This window comes from Microtus pennsylvanicus, chromosome 2 (assembly GCF_037038515.1).
Source record: "Microtus pennsylvanicus isolate mMicPen1 chromosome 2, mMicPen1.hap1, whole genome shotgun sequence".
NCBI classification, from domain to species: domain Eukaryota; kingdom Metazoa; phylum Chordata; class Mammalia; order Rodentia; family Cricetidae; genus Microtus; species Microtus pennsylvanicus.
Window position 1 is genome coordinate 89,402,089 of NC_134580.1, and position 24,160 is coordinate 89,426,248.

General features: G+C 34.4%; 2 protein-coding genes and 1 pseudogene across 2 annotated transcripts; all 3 read left to right on the forward strand.

The window, feature by feature from the left end:
* Positions 1-1,524: 1,524 nt before the first annotated feature.
* LOC142844974 (olfactory receptor 4F15-like) lies at positions 1,525-2,441 on the forward strand (annotated as a pseudogene).
* An 8,537-nt stretch (positions 2,442-10,978) lies between these two features.
* On the forward strand, positions 10,979-11,917 carry LOC142844975 (olfactory receptor 4F6-like). The gene has a single exon (XM_075963747.1). It carries the CDS (start codon positions 10,979-10,981, stop codon positions 11,915-11,917), a length of 939 nt encoding a protein of 312 aa, XP_075819862.1.
* A 10,034-nt stretch (positions 11,918-21,951) lies between these two features.
* Positions 21,952-22,893, forward strand: LOC142844297 (olfactory receptor 4F21-like). The gene has a single exon (XM_075962629.1). The coding sequence runs from the start codon at positions 21,952-21,954 to the stop codon at positions 22,891-22,893; it is 942 nt and encodes a 313-aa protein (XP_075818744.1).
* Positions 22,894-24,160: the final 1,267 nt, after the last annotated feature.

Here is a 24,160-nt window from a genome sequence, read left to right on the forward strand (position 1 = left end):
ATGGGCTAAATTAATATGTGAGAATTAGCCTAGAAGGTGCTAGATAGAAATGGGTCAAGCAGTGTTTAAATGAATACAGTTTGTGTGTTGTTATTTCGGGCATAAGCTAGCAGGCAGCCGGGGTGCTGGCGATGCAGCCCCGCCACTCTTATTACAACAATGTAGGAATTGCAACATTACCCACTTGAATGATTATTACTCTACTTTTATTCAAGTATCTTATTTTTAAAAGTAGTTGATGATATAATATTTACCAGTAGCACATGATACTGACATCATTTAAAGAAAGCTTTATTTAATGGAATATTAGTCTATCTTGCTTTAGATGATGCATGAATTCATCTTTTGAGTTTCAGTGAAAAAATGTCTTTCCTCAGAGTTTCACTTGTGACAATTAATTTATGTTCATAGTTTTCTAAGTACAAAATAATATTAAAAGATTTTAAATTTACACATCTTTCATTACATGTGGTACGGATTTACTTCTTATACTGATTATATTGACTTCCTATTTTTATACCCTTATTTAATATAAATTTCATTTGATCTTTTTTATTATTTATTGTATTACATTTATTCCAGTCTAAAAGCTTGCTTAAAATATTTAAATTTTGGAATACAAGTGCCCCCATTCTTCTGCAAACATTGTGCCTGTGGGCCCATATTTGCTATGGTCTTCTTCACTCAATTAAGTAAAAATGTGCATTTTATATTTTAAAAACATTTTAATAATATAGCAATCAAATTCTTTGTAGTTGCAAAAGTCATTCTCCCCCCCCACCACCAAGTTTAATTTGGATCTGTTTTATGAGAAATTTCTCTCTTTTTGATCTATTTTTCATAGTGCATAATAAACTTACAACTAATCTGTGCTATGATCTTCTGTTACATATTTCCATTATTTTTTATATTAAAGTGTTAACCCAGTTCCTTTAGCTCCTCACCAATATGTGTAGACCTATCTGTTAACACATATATAACTCTTCATCTGAATCAGAATCTAACCAGTCACTTATTTGTTGCTGGGATTTTGGTTACATCACGCTTCTGGGTATTTCTAAGTATTTTTCTCTCTATAAAGAGCTCTCACTTACTCACTCATCTAACATCACTGATCCTTTATATATCAAAACAGTCAACTTCCAGAGTTGTATTGCTACACCTGTAAGCTAATGTATCACTCAGCCCCTGATTCATGTTCACACCATTTAGTCATAGAAGCACATATACACTATACAGATTTCATGTCTCACTTTGCATGTAGACAGAGAACTAGATGAAGAGTCTGTGTTTATTGCATATGGTATAACCTGGCACAAGGCACTTGTATATACAGTTCTCTGTGTTATCTGCCAGGCTATTGAACACTTGTCAAATGAAAAGAGCAAATTCATTTTCACAGGCATTACTATATAAAGAAGAGGATTTCTCACTGGTCTCAGCCTTTGCTTCTTTTAAAATTATAGTACATTCCTTTATAATTTTTATGGTTCTTGTTTATTTCAGCAAATATAACGAAGGTTAATGAATGAAACATATTACACAGAGGTGTCTGAATTTGTGTTTCTGGGACTTTCAACATCTAGACCAATACAGCATTTCTTTCTTGCCTTCTCTATGGTGTTGTACATAGCCATTGTGCTAGGATAAACCCTTGTTGTGCTTACAGTGACCTTTGACCCACAATTACATTTCCCTATGTACTTTCGTTTGGGAAACCTCTCATTTATTGATTTATTTCTTTCCACTTTAACTGTTCAAAAATTATTTATGACCTATACTCTGGGCACAATACCATCTCATTCCAGGACTGTGTCTTTCATGTATTTGTCTTTTATGTCCTAGGGAGATCTGAGATGGTGCTCCTGATAGCAATGGCCTCAGATAGATATGTGGCCATGTGCAAGCCCCTTCACTGCGAGATCATCATGAGCCATCTGACATGCCTTTTGCTTCTGTCTGGTGCTTGCATTGTTGAATTCTTGTACTCAGTGGCCCAATTATCTTTTGTTTTTCATTTGAGGTTTTTCTGGTCCTAATAAGATAGATAGCTTTTACTATGATCTCCCTAGGTTTTTTAGACTGGCATGCAAGGACACCAATAGAATGGAGTTCATGGTTGCTGTCAACAGTGTCATCAATTCTATTGGCACCTTCTTCGGACTGATTGTTTTCTGTATTGTTATCCCGTTCACTGTATGGAAACATTCATCAGGTGATTTATCCAAGGCCTTCTCTACACTTTCTGCTCACATCTCTGTGGTTGTATTGTTCTTTGGACCATGCATCTTTGTGTACATGTGGCCTTTTCCTACTGTCTTGCCATTCTGGACTTCATGATTACACCCATCCTGAACTCTGCCATTTACACATTGAGGAACAAAGACATAAAGGTGGCAATGAAGAGACTGAGTGATCAGCTCCTGTATTTAAGAAAATGATCTAAAGAATCCCTAAATGTTACTCAGAGGGAGTTCAATATGCTTGAATAGTAGATAGCCTATATAACAATGTTGTTATAGGTATATAACTATGTATATCTTTAAGATAATATAGTCTCCTCAAAATTAACTATGATGCAGTAAATGACATGAGATAATAATCTTTATGGATATATAAAATTCTGTTTCATAAAAATCAGCTACTTTTTAAAGATTTATTTTATTTTTTATCTTTTTTATTTTATTTTTTTAAATTTATTTATTTATTAAAGATTTCTGCCTCCTCCCATTTCCCTCCCCATCCCCCCATCAAGTCTCCCTCCCTCATCAGCCCGAAGAGCAATCAGGGTTCCCTGACCTGTGGGAAGTCCAAGGACCACCCACCTCCATCCAGGTCTAGTAAGGTGAGCATTCCAACTTCCTAGGCTCCCACAAAGCCAGTACGTGCAGTAGGATCAAAAACCCATTGCCATTGTTCTTGACTTCTCAGTAGTCCTCATTGTTCACCATGTTCAGCAAGTCAGGTTTTATCCCATGCTTTTTCAGACCCAGGCAGGCTGGCCTTGGTGAGTTCCCGATAGAACATCCCCATTGTCTTAGTGTGTGGGTGCACCCCTCGTGGTCCTGAGTTCCTTGCTCGTGCTCTCTCTCCTTCTGCTCCTGATTTGGACCTTGAGATTTCAGTCCAGTGCTCCAATTTTATTTTGTGTGTAATAACTTAAAAATATTCCCTGATTATCCTCTAAGTAGTTGAGTGATTTCTATGTGAGCAGACTTATGTCACATAATTACTTCAGTCATCCAATAGCTCATCTCTATTCCTCTATCCATATCAATAGCTATTTTACCTTATAAAAATATGGTAACTGGCAGACTTGCAACAATATTGTCTGTGTCTTATAATATTCATCAGTTAATTGTTCCTATTAAAACAATCAGTATAACCTGGAAAAAAAAGATTTTTACAGCATCTTGGATATAATATTCATTGCATGTATGCAGTGCCTGTGGTTGCCAGAAGAGGGCATCAGATCCTCTGGAACTGGAGTTCCTGATGGTTGTGAAATATGTGATATGGGAAACAATGTCTTCTGTAAAACTGAATGCTCTTAATCAGTAAGTCATCACTCTAGCTATAAAGAACAATTTCTCTATTTATTAATCAAAGTACACTTACCATGTATTCACATAATGCATATTTTATTAGACTTTCATAAATATGGGAATTTAAATATCTTTATGTATATATATACATATATATACATACATATATATATAATAAATTCAGAAAAGTGAGAGCCATATTATGGGAGTTTTATTTATTAGTTTTCTGAGAATCCTCCTTTATGTTCCTATTATGGCTATACTAATTAACATTACTGCCAACAGTATAGAACAATTCACACCCCTCCATCTTGCCCATATTTATTCTTAATGTTTCACTAGTGAATATCAATTATGCATAATGATGAGTTTTCTTTTGAATACATGTGAACAAAGTATTGGGTTATATTGATTCCCCACTCTCGTTTTTTGCCAAACTACCACACCTCCTAATCCCCTTCATCTTCCCAACTAACTTCACTTCTACTTTCATGAATTCTTTTGTAATTCTTTGGGTTCTGTTAGGGTTTTTTATGGGAGCATAACATTTTGTCAGTGGATTGACTACTAAAGGTAATGGCTCTCTATTTTTTATATGCTCTTGTCATGCAGTGGTGTCCCTCTAAGAAGACCCCTTCCATGACAGAATTTGATGGGCCCAGTTGAGTACAAATTTTATGAAGATAATCATAGCTGTTGTGAGTTTGACTGAAACAACCCTGTCATGCCCAGAAGACAACATTTCACACACTTCTACCATTTATCAATTTCTTACATTCATTTCTTCCCTCATTCTTTAAAGATTCCTAAGTCTTAGGGAAGCAAATGTCAAGATTAAAGGATCTTGCACTTCATTTGAAAACCTTTACACTCCAAGTTAAATTCATGAGAAACACTTGAAAGACTGTAGGTTTCTCTCTGTGTGTGTGAATATGTGTGTGTTTGTGTTTTCTTCTATCTATATCATATTCTTTTGAGACCTCGCATATTCAGAATTGAGAATATCAGCAGGCAATGCATCTATCTGTTGTTAAAGTCAAGGAAAGTAGAGTGCAGATATGAAACAAAGCTTTACATGACAATGGTTAAGCATGAATTTAAAACATTTCTTTCTTTAACATTTCTAAACAGCTAATATGGTGCAGGAGAATTGTCTGTATTCTGTCAATCATGTTTTAAATAAACGCTAATTGGCCAGGCAGGAAGTATAGGTGGGAAAACCAGATAGGAAGGAGAAATAATGCAATGAGAACAGGAGAATTCTGGAAAGAAGGAAGTTGATTCCTCCCACTACTGCCCAGACTCTGGAGAACCAAGATGTGAGCTGCCCTATGGGGAAAGGTACCGAACCATGTGGCTAGCATAGATAAGAAAAATGGGTTAATATAAACTTCAAGAGCTAATAAGTAGCCTGAGCTAATGGGCCAATCAGCTTTTTAGCTTATAGAGATCTCTGTGTGATTTTCTTTGGGGCTTGCCAGCTGTGGTGTACCGGGCTGGACAGAAACCCCAATGAGCAGGACTTATGTTACACTAATATATTAAAAGAATGAAGTGTTATTTCTCTAAAGATGCTACATGACTTTTATCAAAAGGAGCAGGTGATTGATCATCTTTTCAGACTGATCTGTTTAACTGGTCATCAGTGTTTTCAGTCATGCTTGTATGAAAAAAATCAGAGAGGATCAGAAAAAATATTCCCATCTCAAATGTTTCTGTGTTAATAAAAAATATTTCTGTGTGTAATATATTGAATTGTATAAATCTCTGTGTGATGGTTATGAAAATCAACAGTAAAGCACTTATTTGAATACACACCCCTCTAAAATAATTATAAAAAGAACAAATAAATTATTAATAATATTAATATTAATACTATTTAGGATATTAAATTATTAAGATTATCCTAAATAACATTAATAAGAATATTATTGGTGAATAATACTGATATGTAAGAGCCACACATGTTCTTACCATTCTGTCAAGACTTTGATCATCTAATTACAAACAAATAGTATATTTTAAATTTTATGATTTTTGAATCTTAGTAACACTATGTGTTCTTTATTATTTCATATTCATAGTAATGAATTTATGATTAGGAATGATTATGTAACCTGGGGTAACTACAGAAAGTAGGACATAGGAAGAAATTCATGGTTGGCATTATAAGTCTATGTAGCTATCAATTGCTAGTGTGGTCCTGGATTATAGAGAAGAAACCTAATATTAACATATTCCAAATTCAGTGTAGTTTCTGTCTTTTTGTCTACAGATATTTTAACTCTTACCCTGAATCAAATAATCTTCTTTTGTCACAGATATAGAGTATTACAGACACCAACCACTTGTCAAAATACAAAGAACAATACACTCTGTGGTACACAAAACAATTCCTACACCAAAAGTTCAGATTAAGTCAATGAAGAGTGGGCAGAAAGGTTTTAAGAACCAAGTATCTAGGACTTTTGATATAAGTAATATGTTCTCTATATATCAAGGAATCTATAAGCATTAAATTCCAACAATATGGGAATCTAAAGAAGACATGTATAACGACTAGTGTGGACCAGAGACATCTCACTATCCCCATCCATAGGTGAAAAGCTTTTGCACACACATCATGCACATTAACTCATGCATATATATACACGCATATATTAAACAACATATATTGAATTAAAAAAATAAAGAACTAAGGCTATAAACTCCATGAGGACCTAAATTCAATTTTTACTACAAAATTCCTTGAGAAAGGTAAATGAGAATGTATTAAGTATATATTAATAGTCATTCTGTTTGGTTATAAATAGTATTTTTCAAAATGAGTTTTTGACTATGGATTCTTGTCTTTTGACTAAGAATAAGTGTATAATTTTTCTATAGGCATGTTCATCTTTTCCTTTATGTTAACATAATATCGTGTAAAACTATGCTTGGATTCAAAATACTGTTATAATTAATATACTGAATATTAATTTTAAACCATTCACATTAGATGTTATTTAGGTTACAGGAGAGTAAACTGTGAAAATAAATAGTATATTGTACATAATACATATTGCTTATCAATGGTGACTATCGATGTGTAGCATTAGGTTTCTTTGCACATTTTTTTTTCTGAGCAGAATATGTAGCCTAGCATTATCCAATGAATAAAGACCATTTGCCTGAATTCTTCACTAAAAACAAGAGCTCTAACTTAATTATGTGCAGATGAATTATAATCTTATCTAGTCACTTAATAAAAATAATATTACATAATTATATCACAATTTTAATACATAAATAATATATATATGTATATATATATGACCTGAGAAATTTAAGATGGGCATGAATTTTTATTTACATACTATAGCAATGATACAAAAGAAAAATGGACTGTCATGAAGCAACTTTGAATATTATATAATATTACCTTGATAATCCTTGTCTTTATATGAAATGTATAGTTATATATAGAAATAAATTTTAATCAATATTAATGACTTTAAATGGAAACACTAATTGCATAAATTAGCTAAAAACTTGCTATCATGTTCCCTACAATATTTCTTGAATATGTTTGTAGTGCACCTGGCTGTCATAACATCAGAAGACATAAACCAAACTCACAAAGACAAGACTTTGCCTCATAAGTGAGGTCTGAGCTTAGGTGAATAAGATGAAAGCAAAAGGGGACAATATGGGATGTGTGGTGTGAAAATGGGAATGTGTGAATGGGATGTGGATGAGAGAGCTTAATAGAGGTATTTAATATTAAAAGATATGTAAATATATGGCATTGCCATAAATCCATCCATTGTTTTGCAATTTATATGTTAACATAACTAAATTAAATTTAAATTATACTCAATGAATTAGTAGCTACATGTTTTTCAATAACATTGGTCAAAATGATATATAAATTGTACTGTGTAATAAAATATCAATGTTGGTTTTCTTTAAAAATATTTTACTTTGGTTTCCTTTACTTTTTCATGAAATACTTACTAAAACAACTAGTATTTTTCTCTTTGATGCAATGGGATTTTGAAGTACAATTCCCATGGTAAATGACCTGGAGACTTAGGTCACCAACCATCAGTTGGTCACAAAATTCTTTTGTCAGCTTGTAGCTAGTTAGAGCATTGGTAAGAAGTATTAAACACACAATATCCAAAAGGAAGACACATTCTAAACGATAAAGTAATAGTGGCAAAACTGCTGTCTAGTATTTGAGGACACCTGGTAAGTAGACTTTAATACCCTACCAGCATTAGCAGTAACTTTTTGTGTACAGCTAATACACAACATCTCTGTAACATGCAGAGTGTTCCATCTTCAATACTATTTTTCTTTCAGATATACTTATTGGGCATCCATTCATGCTGGGATTCCCAAAACAAATTTAGAAGTTGTATTGTGTAACCCTATGTTTCATTTCAATTTTTGGAACAAATTGGAGGTTAACAAGATGTTGAAAATAGTCTTATAAAGGATAAAGAAGATGAAAGCAGGAAAAGGGCCAATACACTGATTCTAAGGACTTGACCATCTCACCCAGAGATAGAAAATCTAAACATGGAGGCTGTTAGGGGTTTCAAACAGCAGATAGGTATTAGAAGACTCAGGAAATATTCATTCATGTGCTACCTTTGATTTTTTCAGTTTGCTTGTTGTGTGTCTGAGCCTGGTTCCTCTGTCATAGTCTTGGTAGGTCAGTTTGAACATAGCAACAAAATGAGCCATTAAATTTTACTCCAATTTCTTCCATTGTAACCTATATAGTGTTAACTTGCTTTTTTTCTACCTTGTCTACTGTTATCTTTCTTGGTCCATGTCTCTTCTCCCTCATTTCTTCTCCTTTAGCATCAATCAAACAGCTGATCAATGTTAAAATAACTAGCAATGAACTGCTCCCACATGTGAGATTTTTATTGCTGATGAATCTGATGTTGAGAAAACTCTTGTAGAGTGACATATATTTAGGTGAAAATAATTTTTCAATAATTTTAAATACTTATTGTAACATTAAATGCTAGTTTGGATAAATTTGAAACCACTCTATTGAATTTATAGATCTGTTCTTCCTGAATCTAGTATTTTGTATTTACAACTCCACCTTTGGTTAATGTTGATACAAGATTCTTTTAGATTTTTTAAACAACACAGAAATAGAGAATTTATGTAGGGACAGCCACTTACAATTCTATCATTTAGTCCTCACCATTACTGGTGTTATTTGGTGTTTCTTAAAGAATGTTTAAGTTTAAAATGTTCACAAATAGTCATATTACTGTTTTTATACTTTTTCTTGTTTTTTTAGGTAAGTATAAATCTCTCTAGACTTGCCTGTGTAAACCTATTCTGGTGATTTTTAATGTGTCATAATATTTCATTGTATGCTTATATTAAAATTAATAATTCATTCTTTACACTTTTAGACTATAGTCTCTGTGTGAATATATTTGTCACATATTTAATATTCAGTCTTGTAATAATGACTATATTTTAAAATCTATTAAACAGCAATTTGTAGTACATATACAAGGTACAAAATGAGATTTTTATTTAAAGCCTTAAAATGTTCAGGCTCTTTTGCTGATCCATCTCTTCTGCCTTTACAAATCTCTCCTTTTCTCTCCATACTGATTGGCAGAACAGAAAGATTATGACTGGTGATGGATATAGAGAACTATTTGACTTCTTAACTGTGTATGTTGATCTCATTGTGAGTTTTATGTGCAAGTGGTACTGTTTTTTCCATTCAGATACCTTACTTGGCAACATGTTGCAATATTATGAGTGTTTATATTCTGAATAAATGATGACTATATTTTTATACTTATGAGTACAATATCATCAGTGAAAAAATGCAAACACTTGGAAGCTATAAACAAGAAAGATAAGAAATAAACCATTTTACGAAAACTCTGTTAGAGCTTGTTTTCTTCAAATCATCCACACAGTAAAATATACTGAATATGTATATATTTTGTATTCCAGAATATCAATATTTTAAATTTGTAGATAGCATTTAATTCCTTTAGAATTTTGATTAGAGGTCCTTTACAAAAGACGTCTCCTCCAGTTGAGCACAGTGTTCTAGTGTACCTGTTCAGTCCTGCTCTATTTCATCTGGTATTTAGAATATAATTTCTCCACTTGTGCCCATACAGCACAGGCTCCTTGCCTCACCACCTCATTGTTTCTCTTTGGTTATGGTACTTATGAGATATTTATAAAGAACAGTGTGTCCAGCCTGACTGCCTCAAGTTGCTCTGAGTTGTAATAAGTTGTAATTTCATTCTTAGAGCAACTTAAGGCAAGGAACCAGGTATGGAGTGAGTGATGACATGAAAATGACCGTAATAAAGAGGCTGAAGGAGAGTTTGCTCGTTTCTGTAAAGTGTGGAATTCAGATGTAGGATAATCAGTTACCCCTTGCTTTGCAACATGCTGACTCACTGAATCTTGATCTTACTATTCCAGGTAAACTGGAGGCTGGTACTCCCAGAACATGCTGTTCCCTTCACTGATATGAGTATGTACCACTTACTCAGCTTTTAAACAGGTGCTAAGTATCTGAACACCTAAGGTGCTAAGTCCTCATGCATACACAGCTAGCACCTTACTTAGTGAGTCATCCCAGCAGCCCTTTTTCTGTTTTATACGTTAATCATCAATTGAGGTCAACTAATGATTATGATAGAAAGCAAATATGGCTTGCACGTTTTATTTGTTACATTTTGGTATGAATAATTCATCCACTCCCTAACCCCATATATTTCTCCGCTGTGCTATGACAGATTATATGATGTTCTTTCTAATTTTGTATATGACCATTTGAAAGTATTAATTATGGTGAAGCTACTGCTTATTAAACTTCACAAACTTATTGTTGGTTTCAGAAAAAAGTTCTAAACATAGATCCAAAATTATGTCTGGCTTGTCCTCCATTCTGATCTCCATCACTCTTCTTGCCTATTCGTCTTCCTGTCTTGGATTCTTTGTGTGAACTAGTTCCAAAGACTATCTCTCATTCTCTTGAGTAGTAACAAGGCTATTATCAATGAGTCATGACCACTATGACAAGTCACATACCTGGGGTACTACACTGTTGTCTTTCTTAAATGTGTTGTCAGTACATGTTGCAATGTATTTAGATCCTGATAAACTAATAATCTATTTTTCACATGATTTTGACTTAGGTCTTGACTTATAGTAAATAACTACAAACTATTAGTTGAACAGATAAATGAGTTAAGGAAATTTTCAAATTACTTTCTAATGACTATAAAATTGTTTGGTTTTAATTCATTCAGAAATATTCTTAATTGTTTTTTCAACTATTTATTTATAATGAATTTTTTTTAAAAAAAAGTCCTTTGTTTTCAGTCCCTTAGGTAACAGAAAAAAGAAAAGAAAAAAGAAAGAAAGAAAAGTAAATGTTTAAAACAAATTACACAGAGTTGTCTGAGTTTGTATTTCTGGGACTTTCAACATCTAGACCAATACAGCATTTCTTTCTTGCCTTCTCTATGGTGTTTTACGTAGCCATTGTGCTGGGAAACACCCTTGTTGTGCTTACAGTGACCTTTGACCCACATTTACATTTCCCTATGTACTTTCTTTTGGGAAACCTCTCATTTATTGATTTATGTCTTTCCACCTTAACTGTACCAAAAATGATTTCTGACCTCTCCTCTGGGCACAATACCATCTCATTTCAGGGTTGTGTCTTCCAGATATTTGTCCTTCATGTCCTGGGGGGATCTGAGATGGTACTGCTGATAGCCATGGCCTGGGACAGATATGTGGCCATATGCAAGCCCCTCCACTACCTGACCATCATGAGCCCATGGACGTGCCGTTTGCTCTTGTCTGGTGCTTGGGTTATTGGGTTACTGCATTCTGTTGCCCAATTAGCTTTTGTTGCTCATTTGAATTTTTGTGGTCCTAATAAGATAGATAGCTTTTACTGTGATCTTCCTCAGTTCATCAAACTGGCATGCGCAGAGCCCCACAAAATGCAGTTCATGGTTACTGCCAACAGTGGGTTTATTTCTGTAGGAACCTTCTTCTTACTGATTATTTCCTACATTGTAATCCTTTTCACTGTAAGAAAACATTCATCAGGTGACTTGTCCAAGGCCCTCTCTACTCTTTCTGCTCACATCTCTGTGGTGATTTTGTTCTTTGGACCATGCATCATTGTGTACATGTGGCCATTTCCTACTTTCCCTGTGGATAAGTTTCTTGCCATTCTGGACTTCATGATTACGCCCATCCTGAACCCTGCCATTTACACACTGAGGAATAAAGACATGAAGGTGGCAATGAGGAGAATGATTACTCAACTGCTCAAGATGATCAAAATGTCTTGATCTACAGAAGTACAAAATGCATCTTCTAATTGCCCTCCTATAAGCATAGCTGAAGACTTCTTGGTTGAGACTATTTATTTTCCTTTATCCAACAGTTTAAAAAATGTTGGATACTTTATTTCAAGTTGACTAACATTAATGACATCTTAAGTGGAGTTTATAATTGTTTTGTACTGACTATACTCATTATCCATAGAAAAGCTAAAAAGCTAAAATTTCTATCCACATTATTTATTTGCAAAGCTATTTTTATAAGTTGATATCTTCCTGTATCTTATTATACTTATATTTTGGCAATCAAAGCATGTTCATTTTATATGCTGATTGAGAAATAGTTACAATTTTTTTCTTACATCATACTATGAATTTGAAAGGTAGTGAGTTGAATAAATTTTGAAAATATCTTAATTTCTAAGAAATTGAGCTTTTGCTGGACTTCACAGCCTATGTTAATAAAACACCTTTCAGTAACTAAACTTAAGACCTCTAGTCTGTTATATACTCAAACTTTTTAACCTGGCTTTAAGAGAACATTGTAAGAACCATTTTTAGTTGCCTTGTAAATGACTTTTACAACCTAATCGAAAATCTTAAACTGTGTGCTTTCCCAAGCCTCCGGACCAGATACATGTATCATTTGATAAAACCAACAAATACAGAAGTGGAAAGTAACTTCATAAAATCAATAATAAATCATAATGTGACCACTTTTGGTTATTGGTTGGTAAACAATGATGTTTTGTTTTCTGGGTGAGCTAGGATCAATTGGAGTCAGTGACTTTATTCCTTGTAACACTCTGTTAAAAAGTACTGTAAACTGCCCAATTGCTTTGCCACGTAATTGATTCTCTGCCATTCATGAATACACAGTGAAGTCTTTATTAGATATGACAATGACATCACACACAGATAGGCATCATTCGCATACATGGCTGAATAAACATACTGGTACACATAGGGGTAGACACACAGACACAGTTGTTGTACCCAGAATCGGGTCTCCCCAAGACCACCAAGGGACCAAATCCGCTGCAAAAAGCAAAGAGTCTGTTTTTATTACTATACCAGCATGCTGGGGCCTGATCATTCTTCCCAAAGGCAAGATGGCAATGACCCTGAGAGGATTGTAGCTTTTTTTTTAAGCCTTACTGAGGGGAGTGTTGGAGGAAGTTGGGAAATTTTAGATATTATTGGCTTAAGCAATCTTAATCACATTAGTGCAACTTAATTGGCTAGGGCTAGTCAGGGGTTAATCAAGGCTGCAGATTTCCATTTTGGGGCTGGAATTTCCAGGCCCTGTCTTGAACTGCTGTAGAGGGTAGTTCAGTACTGTCCTGTTCTAGTACTGTGTGCACCAGGCCTCCTCCTTGCTGTTAGCAGTGTTATAGATAGATCTTTATTTATGCATGGCTTTTCATCAGAAACTTCTTACTCATTCTCAGGAAATTGCAACTGAAGCCTGATCACTGACAGAAAACTGGGCAGCCTGTTATGGCATTTGCTCGGTCCATTCAACAGGGACAGACAGCCACAAGAAAGCCTTTACACAGGCACAGAATCAGGCTCAAATGACAGACAGACAGAGGACAGAAGACTCAGAGAACAGGCAGTAGAGAAATCAGCTCTGGACCTACTTTTGGTTAAATGATTCCAAAGGAAGTGCTTTTATATTGTTCCTCAATATAAGACAGATGCATTTTCAATAACTCAAATTTAATCACTTATACTTTACAACCCCCACACTGCAGACACCACTGGCCTCCAATAGTCCCTCCATGAGGCCCCTTCCACCATCCTTTATGTGGGTGATGTCAGTTCTGTGCAGGTTTTCTGCAGATAACCACAGCTGCAGTGAGTTAGTGAGTGCAACAGCTGTGCTATGTTCAGAAGATGCCAGTCTCTTTGCTGTACACCTTCCAATCTTCTCTCTTCACTTCTTGTGTCCTCTCTTCTGCCTTTCTCCCTGATCTTTGAAGAGAGACATATGGGTGTTACATAGAGGACTGAGCATTCTAATGCCACTTGTTCGTAGCACGTTAGCCAACTCTATGTTTCTGTGTTAACGTTCGCTGACCCTTATATCCCTCCCCAGAAAACTACAATAAGAAGCTTCTCTGATGAAGGCAGACTGCCACATTAATCTTATATGGTGAATCATAGCTTGAGTATCTTCTCTTAATTGTGATATCTGGTCATAAATTCTTTAAATTCAAAATTTTTTTTCAAATATTTAACTTTGGTTTAATGTTTTCTAGTTGTTTGTCATTTACTTTAATCTGAGTTTTTAAATTTGCTTTTCTGGGGTCTAGAGAGATGGTTGAATGATAAAGAGAACTTGCTGTTCTTACAAACAACAAACAACTGGTTCAATTCCCAGCATCAAGTGGTTCATAGCTGTATGTAACTCCAGCTCAAGGTATACTACTGTTTCTTATGGTTCATGTGAGCTCTGGCTTGTATGTGAACAAAGGCATATCCACCTACACATAAATAGATAAATCGTGAGACATGATTGCTCCTGGCAGTACTGATCTATTCCTGAAAGAGTGTAAGGCACTGAAGACACTCCTCTTGGAGCTTATTTTCTGATTGACAAAACTGGCCTTTGAGCAAAGAACTGCCCCTGCCTCAACTACTGACAAAATGCATTATGCCCAACTATATAAGCAAGATACAAGCAAAAATGACTGCCAAACATTGCCAAGACAGGAGTCTACCAGGCACCAGAAGATCCTTTGGGCTAAGGATTCTGTAGGAAGACAAGCCTACCTTGACCTGAGCAGCTAGGCTGTTGATTCTGGTAATTCTGTCCACTGTCTGGAGATCTTCAGTTTAGATGAAAGGCAGTTTTTCCCAGTGGTTGGAACTTGGCAGTTGAAGTGAATTGTGGATGGATGTTGTTTTGTGTTCATCTGTCTTCTGTCTTCTTTGGAAGAAATAGAGTACTGCTGCTAGGAGCCAACCTGTCTTTTTTTGTTATGAAAAGTTTTTTAATAATTAAATATTTAAATGCCATATTCCCTAAAATAAATAAATAAATAAATTTGTCAGGCAGTATATACCCATTGGTGCAACAGTGGCATAGTTGGTATGGGAGTTAAGCACATTCTGTCTCTATCTGCTCCATGGTAATAAATACGTTCTAAAGTTTAAATGACAAGGCATTATCACTTTTTCTCAGCTACAACTTAAACTCTCATATTGTTATTTCTCAGACTGTGTTCTCTTGGACACTGTGTTAACCATTCTATGTTCACCTATGCATTGGAACAGTATTGGCGAGAGACATAGCTGATTATGTAATATCTCCCCTATGACAAACAATGGATTGATATAATTAGAGGGCATTTTTAATAATTGTTAAAATACAACTAGGAAATTATCTTTATCCTATTTCAATTATGATGCATATGCAATTTTATTGCATATGATAAATTACTCTTCTATTAATTTCTCATCACTTAGAGCTATGCATAGATTTGCACAATCCAATTTTCAGAATGTCAAAAAATAAAATTCTGAGAAAAATGAGACCCACCTGAATTATAAAAAACAGAAGTTCAGAGTTATGCACATAGTGGAAACATGTCAATGCTACCCTGGCTGTCATTAGCCATATATATTTAACTTGTGATAATCACTTAGTACTGGAATTCACATTTTAGTTCAATTTGCAACATTATACATAGAAAAATTAATGTTGTTCTCTCTTTACAGAGACATTTTTAACCATCATCATTGTGTTTTTAAATAACATTTTTTTTATTGCATTTTCCTATCCTAAGTCAAATCTAAGTTTGATGAAGCGTAAGAGTCACATGAGGGCTATATTTAGAGTGAGTGTGAGATTTCCCCTGGGAAAATGCTAGGGAAAGTCTTTCAAAGCTTGGGTTCTATTTAAAACATAGACCTGCAAAGATTTTCCACAAAGAGGTTTCATAATACATTGTTCTACACCGATGAAGAATCCTCATTAAAGTTCCTAAGTGTAGTAAATGAGCTCACCATCATTTGGGGGTAAAGGCACAAGCTAAAATAACTATTGTCAGATAAGAAGAAACTGATTTTACAGGCAATTCCTGTAGGTAAGTTCATGAAAAACTCTTTTTGATTTAGGGATATCACTTTCCATCTAATTAGGTAATTTCAGAATATTTTTCCCTGTGGCATTTTTTTTTTACTTTCAAATATAGATCTTCGAGTTCTAAATGTATTATTCATGTGAGTATCAACCACAAATATTATAGATTTTCTCTCAGTGACTCATTTACTGCAATTTCACATACATACATACATACATACACACACACAAACACACACACAAACACACACACATTCACACACACGCACATAAACACACAGAGAAACCTACAGTCTTACATGTGTTTCTCATGAATTTAACTTGGAGTGCAAAGTCTTTCAAATGAATTGCAAGATCCTTTAATCTTAATATTTTCTATATAGTTTTAATTTTTCCTTTTTTATCACATAATCAAAGCAGTAAATTCAGGTATGCTAACTATTGACATCAACAGGGTAGCCTACACTCCACACTGACGACAAAAATGTTTAAATGCTTTTAATAATAATGTGCACTTCTGTACAACCTCTGTTAATTGTGCATGTGTGTGTCTTCTGAGTCTTCTGTCATCTTTATGACTTAATTTTCTCAAAGTCAAAATTTTTATTAGAAGCCAGATAATACTTAGTATATATATTATAGATCTGCCACTTTCTACTTATATGAATGAACAAAGAAAAATAGGAAAATAAATTTTAAAAACAACAATTTAAAGTCTAGAGACTATTTTATCTGATACCCATTGAGATTAACATAGATAATACATTTGTGCTTACCTGAGCTTTAAAATAAACATGGAACTTAGTTTTTTAATAAAAATTGTCATAGGGGAAAAGTAGCTTGAATGTCCCTCCCAGAATAAAATATTAGGTTTACTCTGTAACTCTATAAATGAAACATTTTTTCTACTTACTATAGATTCAACAATGTACAAACCTATTTTATACAATTAATATCTATTTGACCAGCCAGTATACTTGAGTAATTAGTCCATTTCTGATTACTTTATACTTTCAGAAATACAGTGCTGTAAAATACTGTAAAAATAAATTCTGACATTGGCCATCTCATTTCCTTTAAATATAGACACGTGGAATAGAATAGCAGGGTCAGAGTTAAAAAGGTTTGGTCTTCAGTGATCCCTCTGCCCTGTGGAGTCACTGTGACTCATGTTCCTATCACTGAAGCTGAGAAGTATTTCAGACCACAGCAGCCACGGGATTATCATAGTCTCAGGGAGTATCATAACACAATCTGGAAAAGTTTCTGAAACTGTTGTGGCCTTAAAAATAAATCTTAACCTAAAATTTTAAAATAATTTCCACATATGGAGAGATGACTCAGTGGTGACTCAGAGATGACTTCTGGTGTGGAAGAGGACAAGAATATGCATCCAAAGTCCTTTCTCTCCTATCCCGTGTGCATCTCTGTATACATGTAGCATACACACAGTCAAACACACAGAAACTCATGTGTGTGTGTGTGTGTGTGTGTCTATCTTTATTGGTATATGTCTAATATGTAAAGTGTCATGAATAAGAAACTTGTAATTGCCCAAAGATTTTTTTAAGACATTTAATAAGATCATCAGAAATCGATGCTCTCAATATTGGCCTGCATTAATAACAACCAGTGATAGCTAGTTATTCATGTTCCAACAAATTTGTAGTAAATGACTTAGCATATTAAATTGAATTCATACCTATCTAATTTTCACTGTGCTCATTCCAGTTTTAATTTTAATTTTAGTTTAATTTGATCAGAGCTTAATTTATATAATTCTAAGATCTCTAGGTCTCAAAAACAATGTGAATTTTCTGATAAGATCACAGGACCCTTTCCCTGAACATGTGTTACATATATACAGTGGTTGGATAGATATTTTACAAATTATTTTTTTATAATTTTCAGTTATCTTTCCCATTACCATGGTTGAATCTCACATTTTGTTCAATTTTTAAATATATTTCCGAAGGTTAAATTTTTCAAGTAAATGCATAAACTGTCATTTATTTTCAGAAATTTCATCCTTTTTTTCTGTTTTAATTATATTGTATGTGCTTTTAAGGGACAGTGATAGGTTATATATTTTCCTTTACTTGACTTTAATTTGTTGAGGCAAACACTTCTCTGATCCTCAAATGATTCTTTCTTTGCTACTTTCTTCAAAGGATTATTGCTGAATTAAAAAAAAAAACATCTCTACTTACAAAATGTTATTAGACCATAGTGCTGCAAGGATTCCTTCCCTAAAATTTCATGTATAGCTCAAGTATACAAGATTAATATATGGTAATCTTGTTACAGTATTTCAAAAATAATCCTTATTTGTTCATGGTTGGACTGCTATCCAACAATGGTAGAACTCTTGCATCACTTGTTCAAGACTCTATGTTCAATTTATACTCTGTAAAAATAATAAATCTATCAGTTAAATAGTTAATTAATAAAATTTCTGGAAGTCATATCTGAAATCCCATTGTGCTTATAGCTTTTCAGAGTACTATGTGATATATTCGGCTACTTAATTCATCAAGACCCTCAGTTGGAGAGGTAAGCATTGCTATTGGATGCTGATTGGAAACAAAGAAGAACATGGAGGAAAATAATGCAATCACTTTACATTTTTGATGTGGGAAAATATGAATCATGAATATGATGTGGGAAAATAGGAAACCAAAAGAATCATCAACAGGTACAATAACTGAACCGCTGAAATTGATTGATAGTATAACCTGTGCACCTGGAAAATATATGTGAAGAGCAGAAGTCTGTGGTGTGACTATTCTATGTGTCTGGGAGAATGGTAACAATACACATTAACAGATTTGGTTAGCCTATGGGAATATAAATTCATGTTTTACAGATTAACTTGAAACTCTAGAAAGACTTCTTTTCAATATGGCATATTAACTTTGGACGTTGTACTCTGGGATCCAAAATTAAAACTAATGGTAAATAATTTAATAGTAAGATACTAATTAAACTGAGTATCATGATGCTGAAATAATACAAAACAAGATGGGTCTAGTGTGAGTGAGTCACACCAAATATTAGGAGTTGAAATAGGAGAAACCATCACTTTATATAAATAAAAACATGGAGAAAGGTTGAAGACAATTTTTCAGAAAACTGCTTGAGAAAATGCCAGACTGAATGTAGTTGCAGTCATCAGAAGGACTTGTTTGCAACGAATCATAAAGAGCAGAGTTCAGTGTTCTCACATCACTAGAAGAAATCTGGAAAAGGACTGATGGCTTTGGTGAAGTTGGTCAACATGCGCACTGAGTGCTGGGCTTTGTTCAAGTTTCCACTGTGCTGCATGTAAGACATGGGCTTTATGCATCATAGCTGCAGCACTCTTAAAAACAACAATAGCATGAACTACAGAAATGAAACAAGGAGCAAAGATACACTTTGTCCATAGGAAGGTCTTTTTCCCTATTTAGAGGAAATGGCTTTCTGGAAAATTACTGATTTGGAATTACATGCCCAAATTTCAATGAAAAATAGAAATTTCACTACATGTTCAAAAATAAACCCAGACTTCCTGTTCCTGGTGTGAGATAAAGCTGTAATCTTTAAAAAGTGGAGTTGGAGATCATTAAAGGACAGGAGAGCAAGTGGTTATGAGAGCTTCATGAAGCCAAGAAGCCAAAGCATTAGAAATATACAAAAACAAATTAATAAAATCAGAACTGAATCCTGGAGAGAAATACAGTAAAGCAGTGAGTAAAAATTTATTGCTATAGAAAATATCCAGAATAGTTTCTTTCAAGGAGCATGGTGTCCATGGCAATTATATGATAAGACTGACTGAATGGACACCAAGGATTGCTGAGAAATGTCTGGCAATAGAAAAGAATAGTTACAGTGGACATCACTTCAGAGATTTTTATCTTAATGAGCTTATAATAGCTATAGGATACATAAGCTGGAAGGTGTTTGATTGGAAGGAGTTTGGGATATATTTAAAAGTACCAATCATAATAGCATATTTCTGTAGTCAAAAGAAATGAATATGTTTTCCAAATTTCTAAATGTAAATCCTGAACCTGACACTTTATAGTTCTGTAAATGTGGAGTTTATTTTTTAACATATAAATCTAGAACAAGAATGAAGAATGTATACAGGATTTCACATGGTTTAAGATTTAATGGACTTGCTAAGCATATCTGCACAAGAGAAGTACATAATAAATGTTATATATTGATATATAATTAGACAACTAATAACGTGTACTTTTACATTCACTAAATTTGATGTCTAAGCAGGACCATGATAAAAGTGTCACAAACTAATTTTTTTAATCATCTCAATTTGGGTAGTAACATTCATAAAAACTGTATAGAAAAAGGAAAACATACACATGTAAGACATGAATTATTTAAAAAATAACCTACAAGAAACATTAATGCAAATATCACATTGGTGTAGGCATATCTTTAGGTAAGATTCCAAAACTACACTATAGTGAAAACAAAAATGATAAATCAGATCTATATAACAAAACAAAAATAAAACTAACCAAAAGGAAGGAATAAAATAGAATAATACGAACATTCATCAGTAATATTAAGAAAGTCAAAATGGTATAAATTCTCCCCTGGGGAAAAAAACTATTCAATTTGAAAGTCACGGGGCAATGAGAATGAATGTCACTTCAAAAGAAAACAAATACAGATGCCCAAATGACATGTAGAAAAATATTCACTATTGGGGATATTGAGATGGTTCAATAGAAAAGACCATCTGCTGCTTTTAAAGGGGACCCATGTTAAATTCCTATTACCCACAAAGTAATTCATAGCCTGGAATAACTCAGGTATCAGAGGATCAAATGCCGTCTTCTAACTTCATTGGGAATTGCACATACGTGGAGCGATATAGATATGCAGACAAAATAGTCATATGCATAAAAGCAAAAAATAAATATTTTAAATCCTTTGTTAATACCATAAGTCATGAGTGAAACACAAATCAATACTACAATGCAATAACAGTATCATCCACTATCAAATCAAAATTATCCAGTGTTAATCAAGAATAAAGTAAAAGTTTAGTTTTATGCACTTGTGATGAGAATGTTCATGTAGCAGTTGTATTGAATCATAGACATTTCTCAAAAAGATAAAATAGAGCTGCCATATTTATCTACTATTTTACCTTGGGTTGTGTCTTAAGCAAACAAATTGAGCATACCGAATAGATACCTGATTTTACATATTTATGACTCTACTATTTACAATACCTTACACATAGAAATAACTATCATACAATTAAATAATAGTCATACAGAAAGGAATTGTGTCATTTGCAACATGATAGAAAAAAGTGCAAGGCACTGTTTAAAGGAACTGTCAGAGAGAGAAAACATGTCCAACTTCTCATCATTGGTAGAAAATGTTAAAGAAAAAGTAAGACTGTAGAAAAGTAACTAATAGTGATTTGTGAGTGAGAAAATGGGAGAGTTGAAAGACTGAAATGTACAAATGAAATATGTATAAAAATAGCTTTGTACCTCGACCTCCCTTTCACCAGTGAAACAAATTCATGAAAAAAAATTTGCAAAATACTACAAGAACACATTCTATGGATATATTTCTGTCATTTGAAGTGAATAGACACCTGAAAACATTTAGAAAAGAGTCCAGGGAACACATTTAGAAATGCTACAAAGCAAACCTACTATAAGAGAATGGCTGTACAATAAATAGGAGAAAACCCATTTGCCTCCCTTTATCATATTTATGCTTGTGTTTCCTTAGGGGCACTACCATGAAAGCTTTATTATTTTTTTAGATGCTTATTCTTTTGCTATCCAACTCAAAGTTTTTTCTCCTGATTTTGATATTCAGAGAATCAAGGAGCTTCATAAGTTGGACATATCCTTTAGTAGCTAAGCTACAAATTTTCATCATATGCCTAGCATCAAGTGATTTGAAACTTCCCATGCCAATGGATCAACTAAATGACTCCATAGTTTCTGAGTTTGTGCTTCTAGGACTCTCTGGTTCTTGGAAAACTAAAGTTTTTTTCATGCTGACGTTCTCTACACTCTACTTAGGAATCATTGTTGGAAATCTCTTCATTGTCATTTTGGTCTTTGCTGACTCTCATTTACATTCACCTATGTACTTCCTGTTGGCCAACCTGTCTTTGAATGATGTGTGGGTTTCCTCAACCACCGTTCCAAAGATGATTTCAGATCTTCTGAAAGAACGTAAAATAATTTCTTTCTACAGTTGCATGACTCAGATCTTTTTTATCCACATTATGGGAGCAGGGGAGATGGTGCTGCTCATAGCCATGGCAATTGACAGGTACACAGCCATCTGTAAGCCTCTGCGCTACTTGAGCATCATGAGCCCTAAAATATGCATTTCATTTGTAATTGCTGCCTGGGTCACTGGTGTGGTCCATGCTCTGGTCCAGTTCTCTTTTGTTATAAACCTGCCTTTTTGTGGTCCTAACAAAGTAGACAGCTTTTACTGTGACTTCCCTCGAATCATACAACTTGCATGTACTGATGGAGACAAGTTTGAGTTTGTTGTTGCTGCCAACAGTGGCTTCATGAGCATGGGAACCTTCTTCCTGCTTCTCCTCTCCTATATGTTCATTTTGATCACCGTCTGGAAAAGGTCCTCAGGGGACTTGTCCAAGGCATTGGGCACTCTGTCAGCACACATCACCGTGGTTGTTCTTTTTTTCACTCCATGCATGTTTCTCTATGTGTGGCCTTTCCCCACATCAGCAGTTGACAAATACCTGTTTATTGCTGACTTTGCTATCACACCTGCTCTGAATCCTGTCATCTATACACTTAGGAACAAAGATATAAGAGTATCAATCCAAAGATTATACAAAAAGTTTGGTTATGACAGTTTTTGCTGAATAAATCTGGTGTGGGAGCTCTAAAAGCATATGGACAACTGTATAATGTCAGGTTTCACTAAGGCACATAATTTTGTAACCAGTACATGTCCTCTACCTCACAACACACATCCATTCCCACAGACCATTAGTGCCTTGCTCCTTTTTCTTTGAGAAATTAGAATACTTCGGTATTCTAAAAATGCAGTATGGATAATTAAATGTGTGTTTTGGGTATTTTAAACAACTAATAGTGATCAAAAATGAACACCACATTTGTTTGTCCAAATAAATGAATAATCACAATGAGTGGTTCTGTATATATGACGAGTGCGTCAGCAATTTAGATTGTGTTGTTTCAAAAGGTACACAGAGTTTACATTTCAAAGTGAATAATTTATTCTTAAGTAGATTCAGATTCATCAGTGGGAAAGTGCCACATTAGTAGCTTCTACTGGCTCTGCTCTAAAGGAAAATATATACATGCATACATATATACACATACATACACATATATATATATATATGTATATTACAATTTAGAATTATTTCAATTGTAAGATAAAGACTATTAGTCATAAAGCAAATAATAACCAGCCTATAGTCCACGGCCCCTTAGAAGCTAGGAAACAAGGAGAACCCTAAGAAACACATACATGAATCTCCCTGGGGAGGGGAATTCAACCAGATCTCCTGAGAAAACTGGGAGTGTTTGTGGGGAAAGGGAGGGCAGGAGGGAAGGGGAGAGAAAGGGATTGAAGAAGAGAGTATGGGGGAATGGGATGGTTTAGATGGGGGAAGGAAGAGAAATAGTGAGAGCAAGGAAAGGGATATCTTGACAGAGGGCTCCATTATGGGGCTAGCAAGAAACCAGGCAGTAGGAGAAATTCTCAGGAATTCACAAAAATGATATTCCACTAGGACCCAAAGCAATGGTGCAGAGGGTGACTGAACTGGTTTCCCCTGTAACCAGAACCTTTCTCCAAGAGCTGATGGAAGCAGATGCTGACATCCACAGCTAAATACTGGACCAAATTTCTGAAAAACCTTCCATGAGAGGGAGGAGCAAAGGGGTCATGACCATAATGGGATACCCACAGAACCACCTGACCTGATAGTGAGAGCTCATTGCCTCTGGACTAGAAACAGAGAAACTTGCATAGGACCAAATTAGGTCCACTAAATGTGGTGACAGTTGTCTGTGAGGCCTCTGGTAGTCGGACTAGGATTTCTCCTTAGGGTTTGAACTGGCATTTTGAAATGCATTATCTCTGGAGGGATACCTTGC

Bases quoted from the DNA above. Each gene is read 5' to 3' on its own strand.
- LOC142844975 (XM_075963747.1), top strand. From the start codon at position 10,979: ATGTTTAAAACAAATTACACAGAGTTGTCTGAGTTTGTATTTCTGGGA.
- LOC142844297 (XM_075962629.1), top strand. From the start codon at position 21,952: ATGCCAATGGATCAACTAAATGACTCCATAGTTTCTGAGTTTGTGCTT.